General features: G+C 38.3%; 1 protein-coding gene, 1 non-coding gene and 1 pseudogene across 6 annotated transcripts in view; 2 read left to right on the top strand and 1 right to left on the bottom strand.

Annotated features, from left to right (window-relative positions):
- Positions 1-24,492, bottom strand: part of PEX1 (peroxisomal biogenesis factor 1) — a 78,172-nt gene that overhangs the window by 30,903 nt on the left and 22,777 nt on the right. For 2 of the 5 annotated variants that reach the window (XM_074367489.1, XM_074367488.1), the window contains exons 11-23: positions 23,972-24,068; positions 22,242-22,412; positions 20,436-20,590; positions 17,153-17,342; positions 16,552-16,718; positions 14,187-14,321; positions 11,062-11,126; positions 8,357-8,499; positions 8,169-8,272; positions 7,201-7,377; positions 5,868-6,098; positions 4,613-4,810; positions 4,177-4,307 (exon numbers count right to left, since the gene is read on the bottom strand). In XM_074367489.1, coding sequence (XP_074223590.1) covers positions 4,177-4,307; positions 4,613-4,810; positions 5,868-6,098; positions 7,201-7,377; positions 8,169-8,272; positions 8,357-8,499; positions 11,062-11,126; positions 14,187-14,321; positions 16,552-16,718; positions 17,153-17,342; positions 20,436-20,590; positions 22,242-22,412; positions 23,972-24,068 — 1,964 coding nt within the window. Of the gene's footprint in view, positions 1-4,173; positions 4,308-4,612; positions 4,811-5,867; positions 6,099-7,200; positions 7,378-8,095; positions 8,273-8,356; positions 8,500-11,061; positions 11,127-14,186; positions 14,322-16,551; positions 16,719-17,152; positions 17,343-20,435; positions 20,591-22,241; positions 22,413-23,971; positions 24,069-24,492 lie in introns of those variants that run through there. The other 3 variants (XM_074367491.1, XM_074367490.1, XM_074367492.1) reach the window with 3 other exon arrangements.
- LOC123613723 (pancreatic progenitor cell differentiation and proliferation factor pseudogene) lies at positions 14,639-16,147 on the top strand (annotated as a pseudogene).
- TRNAA-GGC (transfer RNA alanine (anticodon GGC)) lies at positions 23,055-23,127 on the top strand. Its single transcript has one exon. It is a non-coding gene; the product is annotated as a tRNA-Ala (tRNA).

Genomic DNA, 24,492 nt, shown 5'->3' with positions numbered 1-24,492 from the left:
TGTGTTGATCATTTTGTCTATCTAATGAAGGAGGAGCCTTGCGTGTCTATCAATGAATCAAACGGAGGAGGGGTTAGTGTGTCCGTCTATAGGTCTGTCTATCTGTCTATCTCTGTGTGTGTATGTATCTGATAGATAGGAGGAGAGACAGACAAACACACACTAGCGTCCTCCTCCTCCTCTATCAAATGGAGGAGAAGGCTACTGTGTCCGTGTATCTATCTATCTGTCTCTGTGTATCCCTAGTGGAGGAGACTAGTGTGCCTGTCCACCTATCTAATGGAGAAGCAGGAGGAGGGAAGTGTGTCTGTCTATATGTCTGTCTACCTACCTATCTCTGCCTGTGTATCTATCTGATAGAGGAGGAGGAGGCCGCTAGTGTCTGTCTGTCTGTCTGTCCTCCTATCTATCAAATGGAGGAGGCGGATTGCATGTCTACGTATCGGTCTGTGTTTCTATGTAATGGAGGAGGCGGCTAGCGTGCCTGTCTGTTTGTGTGTATCTCTCGCTGTCTCTATCGAAACAGGAGGTGGAGGAGGCTAGTGTGTCTTTGTATCTCTGTGTGTGTTTCTTTCTGTATCTCAATAGGACGAAGAGGCGGCTAGTCCGTCTGTCCGTCTAATAGAGGATAAGGAGGACGCTAGTGTGGCTGTTTCTCGGTCTGTGTGTGTGTCTGTGTTTCTAATGGAGGAGGAGGAGGGGGCTAGTGTGTCCATCTATCTCCCTATGTAGAGGAAGAGGAGGCAAGTGTGTCTGTCTATCTCTGTATCTAATGGAGGAGAAGGAGGAGGCTAGTGTGTCTATATATCCGTCTACTGGGGGAGCACAGTGTCTGTCTGTCTTTCTATGTAATGGAGGAAGAAGAGGAGGCGGCTGGTGTGCCTGTCTAGCTAATCAAGCAGGCTAGTGTGTCTGTCTGTCTGTATCTATCTAATGGAGCAGAAGGAGGAGGCTAGTGTCTGTCTGTCTATGTGTCTTTCTATTTATCTCCCTAATGGAGGACGACGAGAAGGCTACTGTGTCTGTGTATCTATGTATCTGTCTCATGGAGGAGGCTAGTGTGTCTATCTGGGTGTATCTCTTGCACACTCTCTTTCGATTTCAGCAGGAAGAGGAGGTGGCTAGAGTGTCTGGCTATGTATCTCTCTGTCTGTCTGTCTATCCATCTGTCTAATGGGGAAGGAGGAGGAGGAGGTGGCTAGTGTTCCGTGTGTCTACCTGTGTGTGTGTGTGTCTCTCTCTCTCTCTCTCTCTCTCTCTCTCTCTCTCTCTCTCTCTCTCTAGTTATCTAAAAATGAGGAGGAGGCTAGTGTGTCTATCTGTCTGTGTGTATCTCTTGCTGTCTCTATCGAAACAGGAGGTGGAGGAGGCTAGTGTGTCTTTGTATCTCTGTGTGTGTTTCTTTCTGTATCTCAACAGGACGAAGAGGCGGCTAGTCTGTCTGTCTGTCCGTCTAATAGGGGATAAGGAGGACGCTAGTGTGGCTGTTTCTCGGTCTGTGTGTGTGTCTGTGTTTCTAATGGAGGAGAAGGAGGAGGCTAGTGTGTCTATATATCCGTCTACTGGGGGAGCACAGTGTCTGTCTGTCTTTCTATCTAATGGAGGAAGAAGAGGAGGCGGCTGGTGTGCCTGTCTAGCTAATCAAGCAGGCTAGTGTGTCTGTCTGTCTGTATCTATCTAATGGAGGAGGAGGAGGCTAGGGTGTCTATCCATCTCTCTGTATATCTACGTATTTAATGGACGAGGCTAGTGTGTCTAAGTGTCCGTGTGTTGATCATTTTGTCTATCTAATGAAGGTGGAGGGGTAGTGTGTCTGTCTACCTCTCTATCTGTGTGTATCTATGTGATAGAGGAGGAGGAGGACGCTAGTGTTTGTGTGTCTGTCTTCCTATCTATCAAATGGAGGAGGCGGCTAGCGTGCCTGTCCATCTGTCTAAAGAAGAGGAGGAGGCTCCTGTGTCTATCGATCTGTGTGTGTCTCTCTCACTCTCTCTACGTATCTAAACACACGCGGCGGCTAGTGTGTCTATCTGTATGTATCTCTCGCACACTCTAAGCAGGAAGAGGAGGCGGTTAGAGTGTCTGGTATGTATGTGTGTGTATAACTATTTGTGTGTCTATGTAAATAGGAAGGAACAGGATGATATTGTGCCTGTCTATCCATCTATCTATCATGTCTGTCTATGTGTGTATCTATGTAATGGAGAAGGAGGAGGAGGCGGTTGCTAGTGTTCCGTGTATCTACCTGTGTGTCTCTCTCTCTCTCAACAGGATGAGGAGGCGAGTGTGTCTATCTGTGTGTGTCTCTGTCTCTCTCTCTCTCTCTCTCGTTATGTAAAAATGAGAAGGAGGCTAGTGTTTCCTTGTATCTATGTGTGTGTTTTTGTCTGTATCTGAACAGGACAAAGAGGTGGCTAGTCTGCCTGTCTGTCTGTCTAATAGAGGAGAAGGGAGACGGTAGTGTGGCTGTTGCTCGGTGTATGTGTCTATCTGTCTTTCTAATGGAGGAGGAGGGGCTAGTGTGTCCATCTGTCTCCGTATGTAGAGGAAGAGGAGGCAAGTGTGTCTGTCTATGTATGTGTCTGTCTGTTTTATGGAGGAGAAGTGGCTAGTGTGTCTATATATCTAATCGCAGATGCTAGTGTTTGTCTGTCTATGTATGTATGTAGTTTTGTATCTAATGGTGGAAGAGGAGGCAGCTAGTGTGTATATAATGTTTTTTTATATGTCTTATCTCTATCAAATGGAGGAGGAGGATAGTGTGTCTGTCTAATGAAAGAGGCTAGTGTGTCTATCTGTGTGTCCATGTAATGGAGGACCAGGATGGTTTTGTGTCTGTGTCTCTTTATCTATGTAATGGAGGAGAAAGCTAGTGTGTGTATGTTTAGGAAGAGGGGCTAGTGTGTTTGCCTATATGTCTATGTGTCTATCTGTATCTAATAGTGGAGGAGGAGGCTAGTTTGTTTATCTGTCTTGTAGTCTTTCTATTTGAGAAGGTGGAGGAGGCTTGGGTGTTTATCTGTCTATCTAATGGAGGAGAAGCTGGACGCACGTATGTCTGTTTGTCTATCTGGTTATGTATCTATATGTAGGAGGAGGCTCGTGTGTCTATGTATCAATCTATCTAATCAAGGAGGAAGAGGAAGCTAGTTTGTGTCTATCTAATTGTCTGTCTATGTAATGGAGGAGTTTGAGGCTAGTGTGTCTGTGTTTTCAATTGAGGAGGCGGCGGCTAGTTTCTCTCTCTTTCTGTCTCTGTGTCTTAAATAAGGGCCTTGTACCAGTAAGAGTGCTATTACCATAGATAACTTTTTATCTCATAATACTCACCTTCATGGCTGGGCAAGCATATGTTTTTCACAGCTCTGCCCTCCACATCTTCCTGTGAATTGCCCTCCCCTTCTTTGAAGTCCCACCCCTCTCTCCATACCTCAGGATAGCATATAAGCCTCAACCTTCTGACTGCCTGTAGTCTCATTTTTGCAAGGATCTTGAATGTACGAAATTAAATTTTTCTCCTGTTAATTCATCCTATGTCAATTTAACTATTAGACTGAACCAAAGAAGCTAGAAGGGAATGGAGAAGTTTTCCACCCTCCCAATATACATATGCATGCACATCCCAGAGTACAGCCAAACTATACAAGAAAGATTTGTAAATTGTGAAGAGCAGGAATACATTTCTTGAGTTGACTTAAGTTGAACACTGACCTTGAATCCCCATTCTACGGGTCTCAGATCCTAAATTGCTACAGAGACAACTATAAGATGTGTATATATCCAAATGTGTATTAAACATGGTCCACAAGTGAATAAATGTTAGTGTATGTACCTGTTCTTGAGAATAAAATGTAAATTTTTTGAAACCAGAAGAAGTGTATTTTTCATAATGTTTGCAAACTATATACTGGAATCATTTTGTGTTTTTGATTTTCTTTTAATGCTTTCAAAATTAAACCAATTTCTTAATCAATTCATTTGATTATATTTCAATTTATCTGTAATGAACATTCATCTTTGACTTTACATTCCTGAGGTTTTGGGGTGTTTAGTAGCCATGTATTTAAACAAATGCTTTTAAATACTCGAAATATTTGTGATTTTAAATAGGAAATTTTAAAGTCTGAATAACTGTCACCTATAATATGTATACTTCTGAATCAGAATGTTACTTACAGCTCAGCAAAATTCTTCCAGTCATCTTCACTGATGGATGGCCTTGTGTGACTGAGTGCTGTCATTAAATGTGCCTGATGAATAGCTAGACTGGTTCTCAGTGGTGCTGGTTGGGTAGGGGCATCATCCTCCTTAAATAAAAGGAGAAAAAGTTAACTTCGAGATACAACGAAAAACGGAATCCAAGTGACATTTCTTGTCTGTTTTTTTTTTTTTTTAGGAGACTGCTCATTTATACATTGATTTCTCATAAGATTAATAAAAATTGTTAGCACATAACCATTTAAATGATCAATATTTTCAGTCCCTTGTTTATAAATATAGCTCATTTAGAAATAAAATAATACATATCGAAGAGAAAAACAACTTAAAAAAAAAAAAAGGAAAGCAGGTTTTAAAAAATTTTACAAGTGTAACGAGGAGGGAAAAGCCATACTCCACTTTGGCTCCGGTATCTGCCTTTGATAATACTGATCTCTGCCCTCAGTTGATCTCTTTGTTCCTGGGTGAGTTCTTGATAACCCTCTTGTGAAGCTGCTCTGAACACTGGTGGTCGTGAGGACAACTGATCTTTCCCATGATCTCCAGGAAAATCCTGAGTCATGGAACTTGGTGCTGACAGGCATTGCGAGCTCTGCAGGGTTAAGTATAATAATGAGAGGAGGAAGGGAGGGGAAAAGAGCAGGAGAGAAAAAAATTATGTATCAAAGATAAAATTAGAAACAAAAGTTACAGTATCTTGACATGGGTAAGCTTACATTTTAATTAACTGAAATTAAGCAAGTTTAAAATATGTTCACATTCCATAAAGGTTCATCTATATCTATATTGTTGAACAACCACAGAGTGAAAACTGCCATAATGCAAGGTTTGTTAAAGTTTTGCTATTAAACCCACCACAATAATGCCCTAGTGAGAGGTCCCAAATGAGTCTTATTCTCAGTTTTCAGGAAACAGTTATACTAAAGTTTGGGACACTTCTATATATAAAGTATGAAATAGAAAACAAAGACTGGAATTAAATAGCTTACTATTCTTGAGAATAAAAATGGGTTAGTTTTATTTTTTTAAACCTATATATATATATTTTTATATTTTCTAAATAAAGGAAATTTACCAAAATATAACTAAATATATGTAAAAATGTTATGTTTACCAATAAAGCAACAGTGAACCACTGTTAAATTTTTTGGGATGTGTTGAATGCTATTTTAACTTAGAAAAATAATGATATCGCCCACATTTAATCTGAACATTTTCCTTGTTGAAACATCACTACTAACATTTTCACTGTGCTTACACTTTCCACTAGCAGTATTACAAATAGGTAACATTTTTTTGTCAAAATTTGTACCAAATTTATCATTATACTCAACTGTTTTACAATAACAGAATTTGAGTCTGACATAAAATGGATCTGCTACTAAAGATGCTTTAAAACCACGAATGAAAGGAGATAAACCTGAAAGAAAGCAAAGGGGAATCACAAGCACTGGATTTTTGGCGCCCCCGTGCTGCCAGCTCTCACATTTCTTAACAGGGAATGAAAATGACTAATTAGTGTAAGAAAAGATTATTTTACTAAAGAACCAACCAAGCAGAAAGATTACGTGGGGCTGGTTAGGATAGAAATTATACCCACATACGGCTTTCTATTTCAGAAGTGTACAATGACGTGTTACACAAGGTACCAAATCAGACGAGGTTCCATTTCCAAGTTCTGATTCATAAGAGCTTCCAAAGTAGAGCCGGTACACGTTGAATTTTGATTCATCTGGCAGCATCTCAGACACCTCTAGAGAAACAAGGGACTGCTCTAGGCCACTTTCTCCATCTCCAGCTGAATCGTCAGAGCCACTGCTATGGTTAATAAAAACCATTGAAGATAGACTTAGGTCACTATCAGAGCTGGAACCTCCATCCTAAAACACACAAAAGGACAACCAGTTGTAAAGCTCTACAGAAGCCATAACTCAGCAATAGACCACGCAGACAGCATCCCAATAGACCAGTACAAGGAAGCTTGAGGCATTTTTCACAAAAGCTCGTATCGATTCAATAATGGTTCTGAAGCACATCATAAAATTTTAATTATTAAAATAAGGAAAGGCAAGATGAATGTGTAGATAATTTGCCAACCATCTTCCCCAAAGTAACAAACTGAGGACTCAGACCTCTGGATTTTATTTTCATGTCTCTGTCTTCTAATTCTTACTTTTCTACTCTGAAATAATATAGTACTCCATAACATGGTTGATTTAACATTATAATGTGCTTTACAAATAAACACATTTTCTGCTAATGAACAGGGGAGAAAAAACTCCAATGGCTTGCCAAAACAAATAGCAAAAATTCGGCAGTATCTGAATTTAGCCCCTGCAACAGTCTCCAAAAAATTGTAGGGGAGAAGAGTATACAGGAAAAAGACTTCCTAGAAAATAATGATAAAGTCCACAATGTAGCAGAGTTCAAATTATTTGCTGCAAAAATTAAAATATTATCCTTAGAGGAAAGGCTGATTCTAGGGCTTGAGTACAGACACAGTACAAGATAAACTGAGAACATCTAGCTGAATAGGGAAGTAAGTAACTGATCAAAGAATGACAAGGCCATACCAAAAGGGCACAGAAGCCATCTTAAAATTGGCTCCTATTGGCCAGATCTGGAACACTTTTAGCTTCAAAATAACTTTGCTGATTGAAAAAAAATTAAAGTACAAACAAATTTAAAACCTCAATATAATTCATGATACCCCAATTTAAATAATACCCTTCCACAAGCCAGCGTATTTTGCCAATAGTATGGTGATGTTAAAGAAACACGACACCAAACTCTTCATGTAATTAATTACAAATTCTCTGCAAAACCAATATTCCAACTGTAGTACATTCAACTTAAGGTGAATTTCTATACAGTTTTATGAACATTGTCTAAAAAAAATTTTTTTTAAGGGTGAAATTTTGACATTGAACTGCTCCTATCACTCATAAGACACCATAGTAACGCTTTCCTCACATAACTTACTTGGAGTCCACAGGACAGCAGCCTTCCATGTAACGCCTCTAACTGGGCATTGTAAAGTAAAGCTTTCAGATCAGCTCCCGTGAAGGAGTCAGTTGCTGATGCCACGTGCTGAAGGTCCACATCATCTGCCAGAGGTAGAGAGTCACTGAGCACGTTTAAAATTTCAAGACGTGACACCTGAAGGGAGAAAAGCTAATTGATTTAACAAATAAAACACAAAATTAAATATTATTTTAAAGTATATCTTAACGATTTTTAAAAAATATTAACATATATATCTAATAAGCTTTACAGGAAAGTTGAGGAATGTACCAACTAGTCTACATCTATCCTCCTTGGAACTTTCTCCCTAACAGAAGGAACGTGGAAAGGAAAGTATTCAGTGTACATCATTTCTTATTCAGACAGTGCTAACTCGCTAGATTTGGGCACATCAGCCAAGAAAGTGTTTCAAAAGGAAAATTAAATAATAGCTACTTATGATACACATTTTATACCTTTGACTATTCATTTGTCTATTTCTTCTGTCATTCATTCCTTTCTGAATTTGGGAACAAGAGCTGGAACAACATAGGACTAGAAACAGTTAAAAGTCGCATCTCTACATAACCTGCATAGACAATGCTTCCTAGTCATATGCTTGGTTCTGTATCGGTCTTTTGTCAGGATGATGAGGTGTGTGATCTTTGAACACAGGGAATGTGGACATGCAATACTTTGGGTTTCCTTCTCTTTTTTTCCAATTAGCCACCACTGAAAGATGCCAGTTCTTAGACTTGCATGGAATGACTGGGCCAAAGAGGTTTCGTATCTAATTCAGAATCTTTTTATGTTGTGAGAAAAAGTGACTAAGGTCTTTGCCTAAAGCTGGTCTTCTAAGCACAATTGCTATTACCTAACAGAAGTAACGTTCACAAGGAGAGTTTAGCATTTGTTGGGTTTCTGGACTCTGAATATGAAACTGTCACCTGATCAGGAGGAGGACAATATACACATTTATCTAGTCGGCCAGGCCTGAGCAGGGCAGGGTCAATCAAGTCAGGGCGACTAGTGGCAGCCAATACGTAAACACCTGGGGGGACAAAAATAAAAATTTTCTAATAAATCCTGGTGAAATTTTGTTATAAGAAGATATTTCTGTATCTACAGTCATTACCCTGTAAGCCTTCTACTCCATCCAACTGAGTCAGCAACTGGTTAACTACGCGATCTGTAACTCCTGTATTATCGTGGCCTCGTCGAGGGGCAATGGATTCAAATTCATCAAAGAAGAGAATGCAGGGCTTTGCAGCCTGCGCTCTGGCAAAGCAAACAATATTTCATATTTGAATAGGGGTTCAGAGTTTGCAAAGTAATTTCACATACCTATATATATCTGTATACACATATATATTTATGTATTTAATTCTTCACAAAAAACCCTTAAGGAAGGCAAAGCATATGTAATTGTCCTTGTTTTCAGTAAACTGAGTCTTGGAGAGATCAGGGAACACTCATGCCTTCTGGACAGCGACTAAAATGAAAAACAGCCTTATTCAGTAAGTGAAATGCTTCTTTGATTCTTATTGCAACTAAACTTTTAATCATATGCTTACTGGTCACCTGTACTTCTTTTGTGCAATGTCTCCTCATGGCTTTTGTTCATTTAAAATTGGCAAGCTCAACATTTTCATATTGTTTTATAAGGGCTCTCTATATTTCAGTTACCTACATTTTTTTCTTACATACATTTTTTTCTAACTTGAACTCCAACTTTTTATTAATTAATTTTGTTTTAATTAAAAAGAAGAGAACATAAGTTCTATCTCTGGTAACAGGATGGACTAAATGTCTGGAGAATGACCCCTAATACAAAACAAAATGTCACATTGATTGAAAAAAAAACCCCCAACATATCTTACTAACTGTATGGCAAATAAGATAAATCTGAGGCCAACAACAGACTGGAATTACCTGTTCCTTGAACGTCTGGCAAAACTCTCTTAGGAAACCGGCTGGGTCTGATGTTTGACTTGTGCAAGGATTTTTAACGAAAGACTCATTTTCTTCCTATGGTTATGGGACTTTTCAGATTTTGTTTCTTCTTTTGCTCGATTTTGATCAAATATATTTTATCTATGTCACCCAAGTTTGAAATGCATTGGCATTAAGTGTAATATTTAATAATAGATCCTTATTATCTTTCACATTTCTGGTATATCTATAGTCATCCCTTTTATCCTTATTATTGTTTATTCAACCTTCCTTTCTTCTTCCTGATCAGTCCTGCTGATCAAGTTTACAAAAAAATTTGGGTTTGTGAACTTCTCTACTGAATTGTTTTCTATTTCACTAATTTTCATTATCTTTATTATTTCCCTTTTAATTTTTTTTTCATTTATATCTGTATTTTCTTAATTTCATGAGATGGATACCTAGTGATTAACTTTTGATCTGTTTTCTAAGAATTAAAAAATTCTTAGAAAAAAAAATTTTTCTTGGAATAAGTATAATTCTTTTCTCCCTTGAAATAAGTTTTACAGCATCCACAATTTTAATAAACAGATTTTTATTATTATTCAGTGCCAATTATTTTCCATTATGATCCCTTCCTTCACCTATGATTAATTTAGAAGAGTTTTTTAAATATTTAAATGTATGGGGGGGGTTAGCCTTTCTTTGAGAAACTTAACTTAACTGTGTTTTCAGAGAATGGAGGGTATATGATATTGTTTCTTCGAAACTGCAACTGCTATGTATGGCATGACATATAGCCAATTTTCAAAAATGTTCCAGGTGTGCTTGAAAAGAATGTGTATTCTCTAGTTGTTGGGTACATGTTCCAATCATGCTTACATCAACCTTGCTGATTATGTTGTTTAAATAGTCTAAGTTTTTACTTTTTTTTTAAACTGAATTTTTATTTATTTATTTTTCTAATTATTGAAAACTGTGTTAAAAAATCTATGAAGGTGGATTTCTCAATTTCTCCAGTTCCATAAATATCTGCCTTAAATATTTTGAAGCTACAGTATTAGATACATATAATTTTAGAACTGTAATATCTTCCTGGTAAATTGAACCTTTTGTCAATACATGGTTGACATTCTCTGTAGTAATGCTTTCTTGGTAATGTTCTAGTTCTTAAATTGGGTGGTGGAAATACAAGTTCAATTTATTATTCTTTAAAATATATATGTACATTATATATATTCTAACTCCGTGTTTTTTAATAAAATTTTAGAATAGAACAAAGTAGCTTTTTCATTTAGGAGCTCCCTATAATCCCATCACACTTAAATATTATTTTCATTCTTAAGCTTCTGTATTCATATGTATTTTTGTATAAATGCAGTAATAATTATACTCTATTTTAACCAAGTTGGCCACATGGAATCTTAATTTATAAAAGAGATAAACTGGGTAACTATGCTTCATATGGTTTGAGATTCCTCTGAATAACCACTTATGATTACACTTGCAGCATTTCAGGAATATTCCTTTTTTTTTAATTTTTTTTTGGGGGGGGAGGTGATTAGGTTTATTTACATATTTTTTTTGTTAATGAAGGTACTGGGGATTGAACCCAGGACCTTGTGCATGCTAAGCACACACTCTACCCCTGAGCTATTACCCTCCCCAGGAATATTTCTAATGTAAATGTAGAGCCAAATAACTTCCAAAACTTAGTATCAAAAATGTTTTATATTTAAGTGGTATTTGGTGAAAAAGTAAATCTTTTTTCCCTAGCTTATTAATAATCCACATAAATCATAGGTTTCAAACATCAATTTTTCAAAAAAGTAAGTGAAGAACAAAAAGCATTGACTGATCAATAAACACACAGTCCAGTTACTTAAAAAACATTCATAGGGAACCAACCTAATAAAAATATCCCGAACAGCTTGTTCACTTGCTCCAATATATTTGCTGAGTAACTCTGGCCCCTGTTAGGGAAAATAAAATTAAATTAGAATGAAAATTATCTAAAAACAAAATATAATTTTTGTGCATGACTAAGTCTTAATGCAATAATGGAAAAATTTTAATATAACTAAATGGATTTCTGTCAAATACATGTAAAAAATTAATATGGCTGGAATTAACGTCATACCACAAGTTCTATACTTGGTGTATCCTCTGCGTAGAACACTTGTCCCCAGATAGTCTCATGGCTCGTTGCTTCATTTCTTTTAGATTTCTGACGGGACCCCACATCCTCAGAAAGCCCTTGCCTGACAGCCCTGTGTGTGAGCCACTTGGTTACTCTGCACCTCCCTCTCCTGCTGTCCTCCTGCACAGCACCGGCCACCACCTGACAGTACAGTATATACTCCATGTGTCTACCTGCTTACTGTCGCCCTCCACTAGTAGAATACAAGCTCTGAAAAGGCAGCTTTGATCAATAGTCAATTGCCAGGGCCAACAACAGCACCTGCCACATCATAAGCACTGAACAATTATTTGTTTAGTAAACTAATGAATGCTTTGAAAAAGGAAAATGTTCTGTCTATCTCTGGAGACTCCAGAAAATATGTAATAAGACATGAATTACTTTAATCAGTGTCTTCAATTACAGAAACCAATTTATTTGTACAGAAGTTGGAGAATGTATAATTTTTCCTAAAAATCAACTGAAAAAACTTTCAAAACAAACTTTACTACATATAACAAAGTCAATAATAAGGACAATCTTTCCTTATAGTGAAATATTTGTGAAAACTGAATAGGCCCTACAGGGATCTCCAGTGAAAAATCATTACCTCAGAAAGACCAAATACTGATCAGGATATGTGACCAAAATAAAGAATTTCTAATACTCAGCCATCTAGATCCCTATTAACACGCCAGTATGTAATCAGACTTTCTCAACACAGTCAGAGAACTACAGAGGAAGGAACAAGAAATAACAAAGGCAAAATATCAGGAATAAGGCAGCATACTGGTGCCAGCGAAAGGCCTGTCTTTGACGTGTGCCTCCCAGGATCCACCCCCCGACCCACCTAGAATCAGCTCTCTAAGGAATCCTTTGCACTGAGAACTCACTCCAAGTTGTGATCTGCAGATTTGCTAAAGGGGATAGATAGGATGTCCTCCCTAGTGGAACAATCTAATATACAACAATATTTGCAAGCTCTATACTTGAAAAGTATAAGGTTTTAGGAAAAAACAGTAAAAAACTATATCCTAGTGACAAGTGAAAAAAGTATGGTCATAATTATTCCAAAATCCAAAAAAAAGAAGACAGGAAAATTTAAAAATTACAGTGCATCTCCATCATTACCAGAGTACCCCTGTAACCAGCTCACAAAAACTCATGTGATAAAAAAAAGGGCAAACATACCTAATTGCAAACTGCTAAACTGGCTTTCAGATTGTAAATCAATTTTGAATAAGACTACAATACAGGTATTCTCTGCTTTCTGAAAATTTACTTTATGCCACTTCACTTTTATGAAAGACCTACACTAGTACCTGTTTTCACTAACTGAAAGAAATACGAAGAAATGTTCGCATTTATGAAAAAAGGTGTAAGGCGAGAATAGCGTTCAACATTCGCTTCTCCATGAGCTGCTGCGGTGGCAGCGCGCACCCTGATCAGGGAGAGCGGCCCCGCAGGGCTCCTTGCCAGGGAACTGCGCTCAGCATCTTGGCATCAAGCCGCCAAGGCTCCGGGCCGTGTCTGTGATTGTGCTTTATTGCGATCTGTTCTGTTCACCTGTTAGTGAGGTGTGTCTAACTGCTTCTTTGCTTTATGCCATTAAGGTTTACAAAAATGCTTTGGAGAAACAGGGTGGCGGGGAAACCTGCATAAGATTCCTTTGCTTTGAAATGTCACCACTCCTTGATAAACTAATACTGCTGGGGTGCTGAACCTGTACAAAGAAGACATCAGACCCCAGATCATAACAACACACCCCAGTCACAGTGGTGGACAGGGAATCATTGCCCGAAATGACCTGGCAGCGTGTCCTCTAATTACCACACTCTCCTTATATGTGAGAAAACTTAGACCTAGTGTGACACAAGCAAGGGTGATATATAGCCAACAAATAACAGAACCATAAAATCCCCAGCTTCCTGCCTCAGTGTGGTCTCCAGCCCCTGGTCTCCTAGGTTTTCTTTTCCCTTCAAGTATAGTTTGTTTTTATCTGAATATTTTGCATAATTCTATTTTTCAATGCATGAAGATCTGCCCAAAGAACACAAGTCCTACAAAAGAGAAGTGCCTCATTATTCAATTTCCCACACAGCTTAACTAATAGATAAATTGCTGCTCCTGCTGGTTCTCCAAATATGAGACTATAAAGAGACATAAATGTTGCTGGCAAGGATATGAAGAAATAGGTATGCTCACTTACACACTGCTGGTAGGGATGTAAAATGGTACAGTCACTGTGAAAATTAGTTTGGTGGTTCCTCAAAAAGTTGCACACAGAACTACCATATGACCCAGCAGTTACACTCCTGGGTATACAGATATTCAAGAGAAATGAAAACAAAACTCCATACTGAAACTGTACACAAATGTTTATAGCAGCATTATTCATAATAGCCAAAAGTGGAAACAATCCAAATGTCCAGCTATGGTGAATGAATAAGCAACTGTGGCATTTCCATACCACCTTAAAAAAGATTGAGTATCATCGAGCCATAAAAGAACTGAAGTACTGACACATGCTACAACTTGGATGAACCCTAAAAATATCATGCAAAGTGAAAGAAGCCAGACACAAAAGGTGACATATTGCATGATTCCTTCTATATGAAATATTCAGACAGGCAAATCCATAGAGACAAAAAGCAGATTGGAGAGTGCCAGAGATAGGAGATGGGAGAAGGAAGAATGGGATGAAAAAAGTTTTGAAACTAGAGAAAGGTGGTGGTTACACAGCACTGTGAATGCATTAAATGCCACTGAATTGTCTACTTTAAAATAGTTAACTATATGGTACATAAATTTAACCTCAGTTAAAAAAAGAGAAAAACATAAACGCAAAACATACCTTGACACTAATAAAATTCATTCCACTCTCTCGTGCAATTACTCCAGCTATTAAGGTTTTTCCTGTTCCAGGAGGACCATATAATAGTACTCCTGTCCTTTGTCGTATGGGCAAGTTTGCAAATAATTCTGGGTACTGAAAAAATACAAAAATATGACAAAGAGATCTAGTCTAAAAGAAATACTTAAGCAGCAGCCAAAGATCAATATATAGAAAAAAATATTCGGATGGTAACAACTGCCACCTTTATTAACATTACAATGATAGAAAAAAATTCCTACTTAAGATAACAAATGAACTCAAAGGAATTACCACAGATTTTTTTCTCAACTGGAGCATGGAATACATTCTACATATAACGCATATAAATGCATCAGAAGCTCTTTTCACTTTTTCCTGCTTTTAAAAAAAAACATCATAAAAGTACTACATTAAGCCTGTGCGTCCGAGTCATGGAGTGGTCCCTTGCTGTCACCTCTGCAAATGGGCTCAGTGGCCTAGCGTCCAGTCCCCGCCACCTGTGATCATGCGCCAAGGCCCACGAGCGGTCGCTGCTGAGCTTTCCACCAGCCTACAGGCAAGAGCTCGGTAGCCACCCCTCCAGCGGCTCGCTCGTGGCCACCTACGACTGCTACCAGTGCTGCCCAGGCCCCACTTCCAGTAAAAGCTCCTGCGGAAGTGCAGAGTACCCTGGGGAAGCCATCCCCTGCCACTTGGGTCTCCTCAAAGCCGACCCGGGTCACTGGTGGGCTAGCTTTTTCTGGAAGTCCACTCTCCATTCATGGCCACGGTTTTGGAGTCCCCAGAGCACTCGGAATCGCCCCAGACCTCTACCGGCATGATCACCTGTGACCTGTCTTGGGAAGTCGTGGGCAAGCAGCAGACTGGCGGCCAGCCTGGCAAAACCACCTCTGGTCCCTCATTCCGAGTGGCCGCCACCAGCTGCCAGGCTGCTTTCCAAGGTGCTGGGCTCATAAGAGCCCCTTCCCTCTCCTCCACAAGACTAAGCAGGCTACAGCCAGAAGAAGCAGGGTTCTGTATTATCAAAACAGCAAAACACCAAAAAGGAAGTTGAGAGAACCCCACTCGTTACTCTCCAAGCCACATGAGAGTCTTCCTGACACCTCATAACCCTGTGCCTTGCACCAAGTAGAAAATAAACTCCAAGCAGCCATCCAAAAAACAGACAGACATACAAAAACCCCCACTACATTAAGAAAATAAAAACCAATCTTTTAACAAGAATATTGCCTTCCACTTGGTATATGGGGCAAGTTATGACAGCTACACAGCTATGTATGTTCAAATATATTCAATCAAAGAAAGAAAAGAAATAGTGAAGCATGTGTAATGACAACAAACAGTAAAATCACCCAAGAGTCTCCATGCTAAATAAGCAATCATTTCTAAACTCTCCTTCTAAAGCACCAAATTGAACTAACAGGTGAGCCAAACAGCAGGCTACTGTTAGCAATCTCCTGGCCTCCTCTATTAGGTATGCCTATTTAGTCCTACCTGTTGACAAGATTCCAACCTCATCTCGACCTACATTCTAATCTGAAAGAGGCTCCAAAGCCAGCACATATGCAGATTGATACGGACATATCTGGATACTGACTACCTGGTGCCCAGATTCAGCATGTGGGGTCATGATCCTGCTGGCAAGTACGCCCATGCCCATGTTCTCCCAAACAGGTTCTCACCTCCCAAACAGGTATGCCTTGGGCCCCACCCGACAGTTCCCAGGACTCGCCATCTAGTTCCATGGAACTGGGGTCCTTACTCAGCCAGTTCTTCACCTCTTTGCTTGGGTCTCTGATCTCATGCAAAGATTCTTAACTCTCAGGTTTCTGTTTCAAACATACCACCTCCTAGATTCTACTTTTGATCTTCTAAAGAACAATCTACATCTGCCACCCTAATCCTGCCATCTGTTTGGTCTATGCTGCCTGCTAACTCTGCCTTTCTAGGGTGGCACCAAGAGCCTGGAAATCTGATTTAATCCATCAGTTCTGTGGACCTAGATGACTCTCTCATCCCCTAGTTTACTCCCATCTGTTCCTGTTCAACCCTAGCTGACAGTTCATTTGTTTTAGTAGAATCTGAATGATTCAAAACACAAGAATTATGAAATTCACACCAAAATGTATTTCTTATAAATATCACCCTAGCATTCTTTACGGTCAAGGAATGTATCAAATACTTTAAAAATCTGTTAAAGTACCAAATTAGGGCTGGGTATTTATTTGGTATTTAGTTTACTGAATTAAACTAAGCTTAGGCAAGCCAACACATAAAGCCAGAACCAATGATCCAAGTGGTTCTTCTGCGTATAGGTAGTACTTGACTTTTTTTTTTTAAGTACCTTGGCTGGTAACTGGATAGTATCCATGAGTATCTGTCGAACTTCATGTAATCCACCAATCTTATCCCAGCCCAAGTCCCTAGGTTTATGCAGGCTGACATTTCGCAGAGATGCAGGAATAAATCCTTGGAGAGCTTTGTGGAAGTCCAATGTTGTTAAAACTAATTCTGTTTAAAAATAAACAAAACTTCTTTTGGTACTCATACCTGTATACGAATCTTCAAAATACGCCATAACACAGTTGGCCCCGTTTACCTTCCCCCACCCTCTCCTCCGGTAACTGCTACTCTGTTCTCTCTATCTGTGTGTTTATGTTTAGTTTGGTTTGTTCATTTACTATATATTTTTTTTGTTTTTTTAACTCACATATGAGAGAAATCATGTGGTGTTTGGCTTTCTCCATCTAACTGATCTCGCTTAGCCAACGGTACCTCAATTTAAAAAATGCAATCAATTTAGCTGGAAATGCCAATTTTCTAACTCAAATAATTGCTTATTTGAATAATAAAATGAATATATTTAATTCTTATCTTACTGCAATTACAGCTCTCCACCACAGACAATAAAGAATCCAGATTTTAGTTTTAACAGTAAAACTTACCTTCCCTGGTGGATATGCTCTGATGAGAGAGACGAGAATGTATGGCTCGATCTACAAGCACCGTAAAATCTCTAGCCACAAACCCTTCTGTTTCCTTAGCTATCCGCTGCAGGTCAAGATCAGCAAACTTGTTCATATCACAGTCCAGTTTATTTTTTATGACATTATGCAGAATTTCACATCTTTGCTCCTAAAGAAAACATAAAATTCAAATTTCTGATTTTACTCAACTGCAAATTTTTGTACACGTATTTTGAGAAAAATGAGGTTGACATAATCTACAGTGAGAGAAAGCAGACTGGTGTTTGTCTGCAGATGGTGTGGGGGGAGGGATGTTTGCACAGGGGCACTAGGTACTTCTAGGAACGATGGAAATGTCTGCCACCATAATCGTGCTGATGGTTTAATGGTATTTACATGCGCTAAAACTGATCAAATTGTATACTTTCAACGGTGAGTCTGTTGTCTTCAATTATACCTCAATAAAAAAAAATCACATTCATAAATGATTGTTATTTCTGTCTCCAGTAAGATGACTTTTTAGTTTGGTTCCTTTAAGAATATTTTGTTGTTGTTCTTGTAAAACAAATTTCTAAAAACATATTCAGTGACCAATACCACTGCCATTCTGTTGAACTTAACAGGTATAATACTCTGTTCTTCAATAACAGTCAATTAGCACAGGGTCTGAATATTTAGGGTAGATGCTAGGTAAGAATTTTAAACAAGAAGTAAAATGAGCTTGCTTGTCCTGGAACATACTTCTTTGAGCTCACTGACACCAAAGCTATCATGAACACGAGTCCCCGAAAGAGATGATGGGCCCTACAGGATGATATTGTGATAATACGAAATACGTATTTGGTCTTTGCCCTATGTCTGGCACAGATCTCCTAAAACCTCTAAAACTTCCTAACTGATAGGAGTGATAAAGGTGTCTTGATATTCATAACAAACCCCTTTCAACCACACTTGAATTTATGTTAATGAGGTTACTTCTGGAAAGCACCTAAGTATGGGGGCTGGTTGCCAGAGGAAACAACCTTAAATACAGGGTTGAAACTTTCAGTCCCACCCCGATTTCCAGGGAGGGGAAAGGGACTGGAGGTTGAATCAATGCCAACGGCCAAATGATTGAATCAATCATGCCTATGTAACAAAGCTTCCATTAAAAACCCAGAAGGACAAGGTTCAGAGAGCTTCCAGGTTGGAGAACCAGAACACTTGCACGTGACACCAGGCCAGGCCCCAAACTTGCCAAGGGCAGGAGAAGCTCCCTTGTTCAGGACCTTGTCCTATGTATCTTTTCATCTGGCCGCTGATTTGTAGGCTTTAATATCCTTTGTAACAAACTTGTGATCTAGTGAGTAAAAAACTAGTTTCTCAAATTCTGTGAATTGGTTTAGAATATTAATTGAAACTAAAGAGGGGGTCGAGGGAACCTCTGACTGGTAACTAGTCAGAAGCATAAGTAACAACCTGGACTTGTGACTGGCATCTGAAGTGGGGGGCAGTCGTGGGACTTAGCCCTTAACCTGTGAAATCTGATGCTATCTCCTGGTAGATAGTGTCAGAACTGAGTTGAATTGTAGGACACTCAGCCAGTATCTGAGAATTGCTTGGTGGTGTGGGAGAAAGACCCATACGTTGGAAATGGGCACCAAAATCATAGTGGGTGCAGAATATTAGTGATGGAAAAAAAAAAAGTTTAGTCAAAATTTTAAAAGAAGAAACACTTAAAAAAGGTAAATATGTGAGGTGACAGATGTGTTAATTGATTGCGGTAAATATTTCACAATGTGTATGTATATCAAACATCATGTTATATACTTTCAATATACACAATTTTATTTGTCAATTACACCTCAATAAAGTTGAAAAAAATTCTAATTTCCATGGTGTATTTACAGACTTGATCAATGCAAAATGAACAAAATGAAGAAGTTTAGAATTTTTAAGGTTTTTTCTTTCTCTTTAAATAGAAATAAAAAAGAAACCTTTAATAAAAAAAGAGGAAATGCTGTTTTCAAAAAAGATACTTCCTTGGAAAGTACACAGTAATATTTCAGATGGTTATAAATGAAAATTGTGCATCTAAGCAAAACATACACTGAATGTTGACTTTTTTTTTAGCTTTTTTTTATTGAGTTATAGTCATTTTACAATGTTGTGTCAAATTCCAGTGTAGAGTACAATTTTTCAGTTATACATGAACATACATATATTCATTGTCACATTTTTTTTTTTGCCGTGAGCTACCACAAGATCTTGTATATATTTCCCTGTGCTGTACAGTATAATCTTGTTTATCTATTCTACATTTTGAAATCCCAGTTTGTCCCTTCCCACCCCTCACCCCCTTGGCAACCACAAGTTTGTATTCTATGTCTCTGAGTCTGTTTCTGTTTTGTATTTATTTATTTTTAGATTCCACATATGAGCGATCTCATATGGTATTTTTCTCTCTCTTTCTGGCTTACTTAACTTAGAATGACATTCTCCAGGAACATCCATGTTGCTGCATGAACGTTGACTTTTAAGTATCCTTAAGATCACTAACTTAAGCATCAGTTTATTCATCTTTTTTTTTTTTTTTGGACGGGGAAGGTAATTAGATTTATTTTTTAATGGAGGCACTGAGGATTGAACCCAGGACCTCATACATGCTAAGCATGCACTCTACCACTTGAGCTATACCCACCCACCAGCATCAGTTTAAAGTTATAAATCATCATTGTATAAAGAAGCTGTGGTACATACAATGGAATACTTCTCAGTCATAAAAAAGAATAAAATAATGCAACTTGCAGCAACATGGATGGACCTAAAGATTATCATATTAAGTGATGTAAGTCAGAGGAAGACAAATATCATGTATCACTTATCTGTGGAATCTGAAAAAAAATGACACAGATGAACTTATTTACAAAACAGAAACAGACTCACAGACATAGAAATGGTTACCAAAGGGGAAAGAAGGAGAGGGATAATGAGGAGTTTGGGATGAGCAGACACAAACTACTATTTACAGAATAGATATATAACAAGGTCCAACTGTACAGCATAGAGAGCTACAGCTATATGTTTAATAGCTTATTATAACTTATAATGAAAAAGTATATTTAGATGTATAACTGAATCACTATGCTGTGCACCAGAAACTAACACAACATTGTAAATCAACTATACTTCAATTTTCTAAAAAGCTATAAATCATTAATAAAATCGAAAACTACTTTATACAAAGAGGGATATATTTCAACAATCTTCACTAGTATGTTACCTGGTCAGGAGGTTGAATATGTTGGACACATTGAAATATGTGAACTCCTTGAGCAGAAACAAGTAAAGGATGTAGAGAATGCTGAGTCTGGCTTGTAGCAATCAGGGCAACCAAACTTCCCATGGAAATGAAATCTTTCATCATATCATTCAAAGCTAGAAGTAAGTGATACAGCATAAAAAACTTGGTAAATATAAGCATGACATTTAAAATAATATTCATTAAAAATGATAACCTAAAGTAGCCAAGCTTTAAGGTGCAGTATGAATGGTATGGCTCCTTTTAAAAAATAAATCTTCCATTCATTCACGGGTGTTAACTGTTGAGGACCTAATATTGGCCAGGCTCTAATCAATCTAACGGCGGCATAGGGAGCACTTTAAACTCAGTCTGCGTACTCAGAACAATGCCAAGTGAGCTTTCTACTTCTGGATCTTATCAAGTAAATGAAAAGGAGTCTCTGAAATAAGTATGATAGAAGGATGATAAAGTTCCACATTGTGTTCTATTAATTAGGCAAAATACAGCTCATATTCTTATGACCTCCTGAACCATCTCCTTCTACTCCAGCTCTTGCAAGGTTTGGCTGGTATGAGGTCAGAACTGAAATAGGCATTAGTAACATATAACTGAATCCTCACCTAGAAATTTGCAGCATTCCTTAAAACACTAGACTAACAAGTCTTGTAGGTGCTACAGGATTCAAACTGTGAGATCAACACTAGTTGATAACCCAAGCCACTGTGGCTGCATTTTTTATCTATCTCATCTCTTAAGAACCTTCAACAATGTGAGGTGATAGATGTTAACTAATTTATTGTGGTGATCATTTTGCAAGATATACATGTGTCAAATCATTATGCTGTATACCTTCAACTTATACAATGTTATATGTCAGTTATATCTCAATAAAACTAGAAAAGATAAAAAACCAAACAACAAACAAAAACCTTGAGGCAGCTGAATGCTGCCAAATCCTCCAGGCCCCACACCGGCCCCATCCTCTCCTTGAACCCTAAGCTCTAGTCAGTAGAATATTCCCTAAAGTAGCATTTCTTGTACCTCTGTGCCTTTGCCTGTGGATCACACTTTCCTTGCTTCTTCCAGGCTATGAAGCTGCTCCATGTTAACTTCTACTCCTCCATCAAAACTCCACCCAGTCATCAACTCCTTCAAAAAGCCCTCCCTGCTAACTTCTTACCCCCAACAGCGCCCCCTACTCAGTGTATGTGGTCCTACAGCCCCTGTAGACACTCCTAGCAGAACACATCCTACCACCTCCTAGCTGTGTCACCCTGCTCAAATGACTTAGGCTTTGAATTTCCATTTACTCCCCTATAAAACCAGAAGAATATCTGCATGTAGAGTACAAAGTAATCCCTAGTCTGGAAAGGGCAGTCAACACACAGTAGCTATCATTATCACTGTCAGTGTTCTGTACTAAAATTGTCTGTTTGCTTTTATTTCCTCCCCAAGACCGAGACTCTGCACAAGCAATACTTCTCTATAAGTATTCATCAAATGAACAGAGCAAGAGTAAATCTGACAATTCAGTGATTTCTATTAAGTAGAGGAGAATGAAAAGGCCCCAAAGACTAATGACGAAGTTGCAGCCGTCTCGCACTGCTCTTCCTCTACCAATCCCGCTAGCACAGCACACCTGCAGAATGCTACCAGAGGCCTCAAACGCAACACATAGCACAGCACACATTCTGTTCTCTGAAGACAGATTTACTGCTGAGACTGAAAATGCTATCTGACAGAAGAAAAAGGCCTGGAGCCAGCAAGCGGACGTGCTGTCATTACCATGTGCGAGCCGCTGGCTCTGCACAGCCTCAGGACTGTGCTCGTGCTCCGGGAGGCCCGGCAGGCCGGCAACGAGATCCAGGTCATCCAGCAGAACGACGGAGGGCTGCCTCCACACCGCCTCTGAGAAGGCTGCCTCTAAGGTTTTCTGCGTGTTTTCAAGCCTTTTCCCTTAACACAGAAGATATGAAATGGTTTTACTGTTATTTTAGGGCTGAGAAAGTTCAGGCTGCCCTTTTGAAAGCATCAGAAAAGCTCAATATTGATTTAACTATGAAAATCCGATCAGTACAGTATTTTGTTAATATGCCAATCAGCAGAATTTGTTAACCATTAACGTGGTTTAATTAATACAGCCTCAAAGGACTCAGTAAATTACTGAATTTTGTAAAACTGAAAAAAAGAATATGCTACCATAATTTCTACATGTATGTATGTATTTATACCTGCCTCATTCCATGGAGAATTTCAGACAGCTTACAACAAAATAAAAGCAGGATGTGGGAAAATATAAGTGAAAGTAGGAGATCAAGATTCAGATAAAATTGAACACAAACACAGCCACCTAGAGATCCTAGAATTGCTATATTTGAATCATAAATTTGGTTTTAATTCTCCTGGTGAATTACAAACTATTCAAAGAAAAGAAAACATACCAACTCATAAGCCAATGTAAAAAGTTCCTGTTACTTAGCTCTAAAACAAATTTTCACATGAGGCTTCCAAAGCAGGACTCTAAGAGGAGGACAATGTCTCTAAAACCACCTTCACAGCATACGAAGTAATGGGTTTTCAAAGGCTATTTCTTAGGGTGGAGGGTATAGCTCAGTGGTAGAGCACATGCTTGGCATGCACGAGGTCCTGGGTTCAATCCCCAGTGCCTCCGTTAAGGGGGAAAAAAGCCCTGAGGGCTATTTCTTATCGTACATGAGGTTAAAAAAAAAAAAGACTATAATAACTAGTGGGGACTATGTGGTAATGGTAGCAAAGAGAAAAAAAAAATCAACTACTCAGTAAAATCTTTCTGATTTTTAAAACATTGAATAGATAATAATGTAAAAATTAAAGACTTTCAAAAGAATAAGTGTATAGCTGACCCATGAACAACACAGATTTGAACTGTGTGAGTCCACTTACATGTGAATTCCTTCCAACAGTAAATACTATGGTACTATGTCATCCAGGATTGGCTGAATCCATGGATACACAGGAACCATGTATGCAGAGGGCTGACTGTAAGTTACGTGAGGATTTTTGGCTGCATGGAGGATTGGGACCCCTAACCCCTGCACTGTTCAAGGGTCAACTGTACATAATAAACTGTAATTCTCCTCTTGGCTGTCCATAGCCACCCACCTTCCCTCCCCTGAGGCAACCACCATACTGGCTTCCCAAAGCAATTTAGAGATAAGTTATACCCACTGGAGTATATTCTAAATACTAACTTTCTCAGAGTGGTATGAACTGGCATTTCCAGGAATATAGTCTACAAAGAGTTTTGGCTAGAAAAAAAAAATAGGCCTCCATCAAACATGGAGACTTTTACAATTTTTATTAAAAATATTAGAAAACCAAAGATTTAAAATTTCTAAGTAATTACAATGACTAAATGACAGATAAAAAAGTCAAAGATTAGATACCTGTATTTTTTAGATTAATAGCATTAAATAATAACATTTCTGTCTTTCTACCAAAAAAGACGTTTATGTAGAGTGTTGCTGAATTCATACCTCGTAAAGTTTTACAGTCAACTATCTCCACGTGGGCATCCAGTGTGTCAAGTGCTTCTTTACAGACTGCCTTTGCTAAAGTGGATTTTCCACTCCCCTGGAAAAGAATTGCTTCATAAAAACTCTCAGTACATTCAGTCACTGAAAGAGTTTCTGTCACTGTGGTGACCACTAAGATTCAGCCCCATTAATCAAGTATATGCTACACAATGTTCTGTAACAGTTACATCTCAATAAAGCTGGAGAAAAAAAGAAAACCCACATCCCTGGTTATAAAATAATATGTAAAAGTACAAAATAATTGTAAATACTTAGTAGACAAAGGTAAAAAACACAGTATTAACTGCTGTTAACTGTTTTTCTATATCATCCTTCCAGACACTTCACACACATTTTATGTAAATTTATAAAGATGGGATTATAGTATTCACTGAATGTTTACAATAAATCACTGTCCTCTTTATCAACAGATAATAGAGCTACATCAACTCCCCAGTACACCACCACCGTAGGTCTGTACT

This window comes from Camelus bactrianus, chromosome 7 (genome assembly GCF_048773025.1).
Source record: "Camelus bactrianus isolate YW-2024 breed Bactrian camel chromosome 7, ASM4877302v1, whole genome shotgun sequence".
Lineage (NCBI taxonomy): Eukaryota > Metazoa > Chordata > Mammalia > Artiodactyla > Camelidae > Camelus > Camelus bactrianus.
Note: the sequence above shows the minus strand (reverse complement) of the source record. Positions and strands in the feature narration are given on the sequence as shown.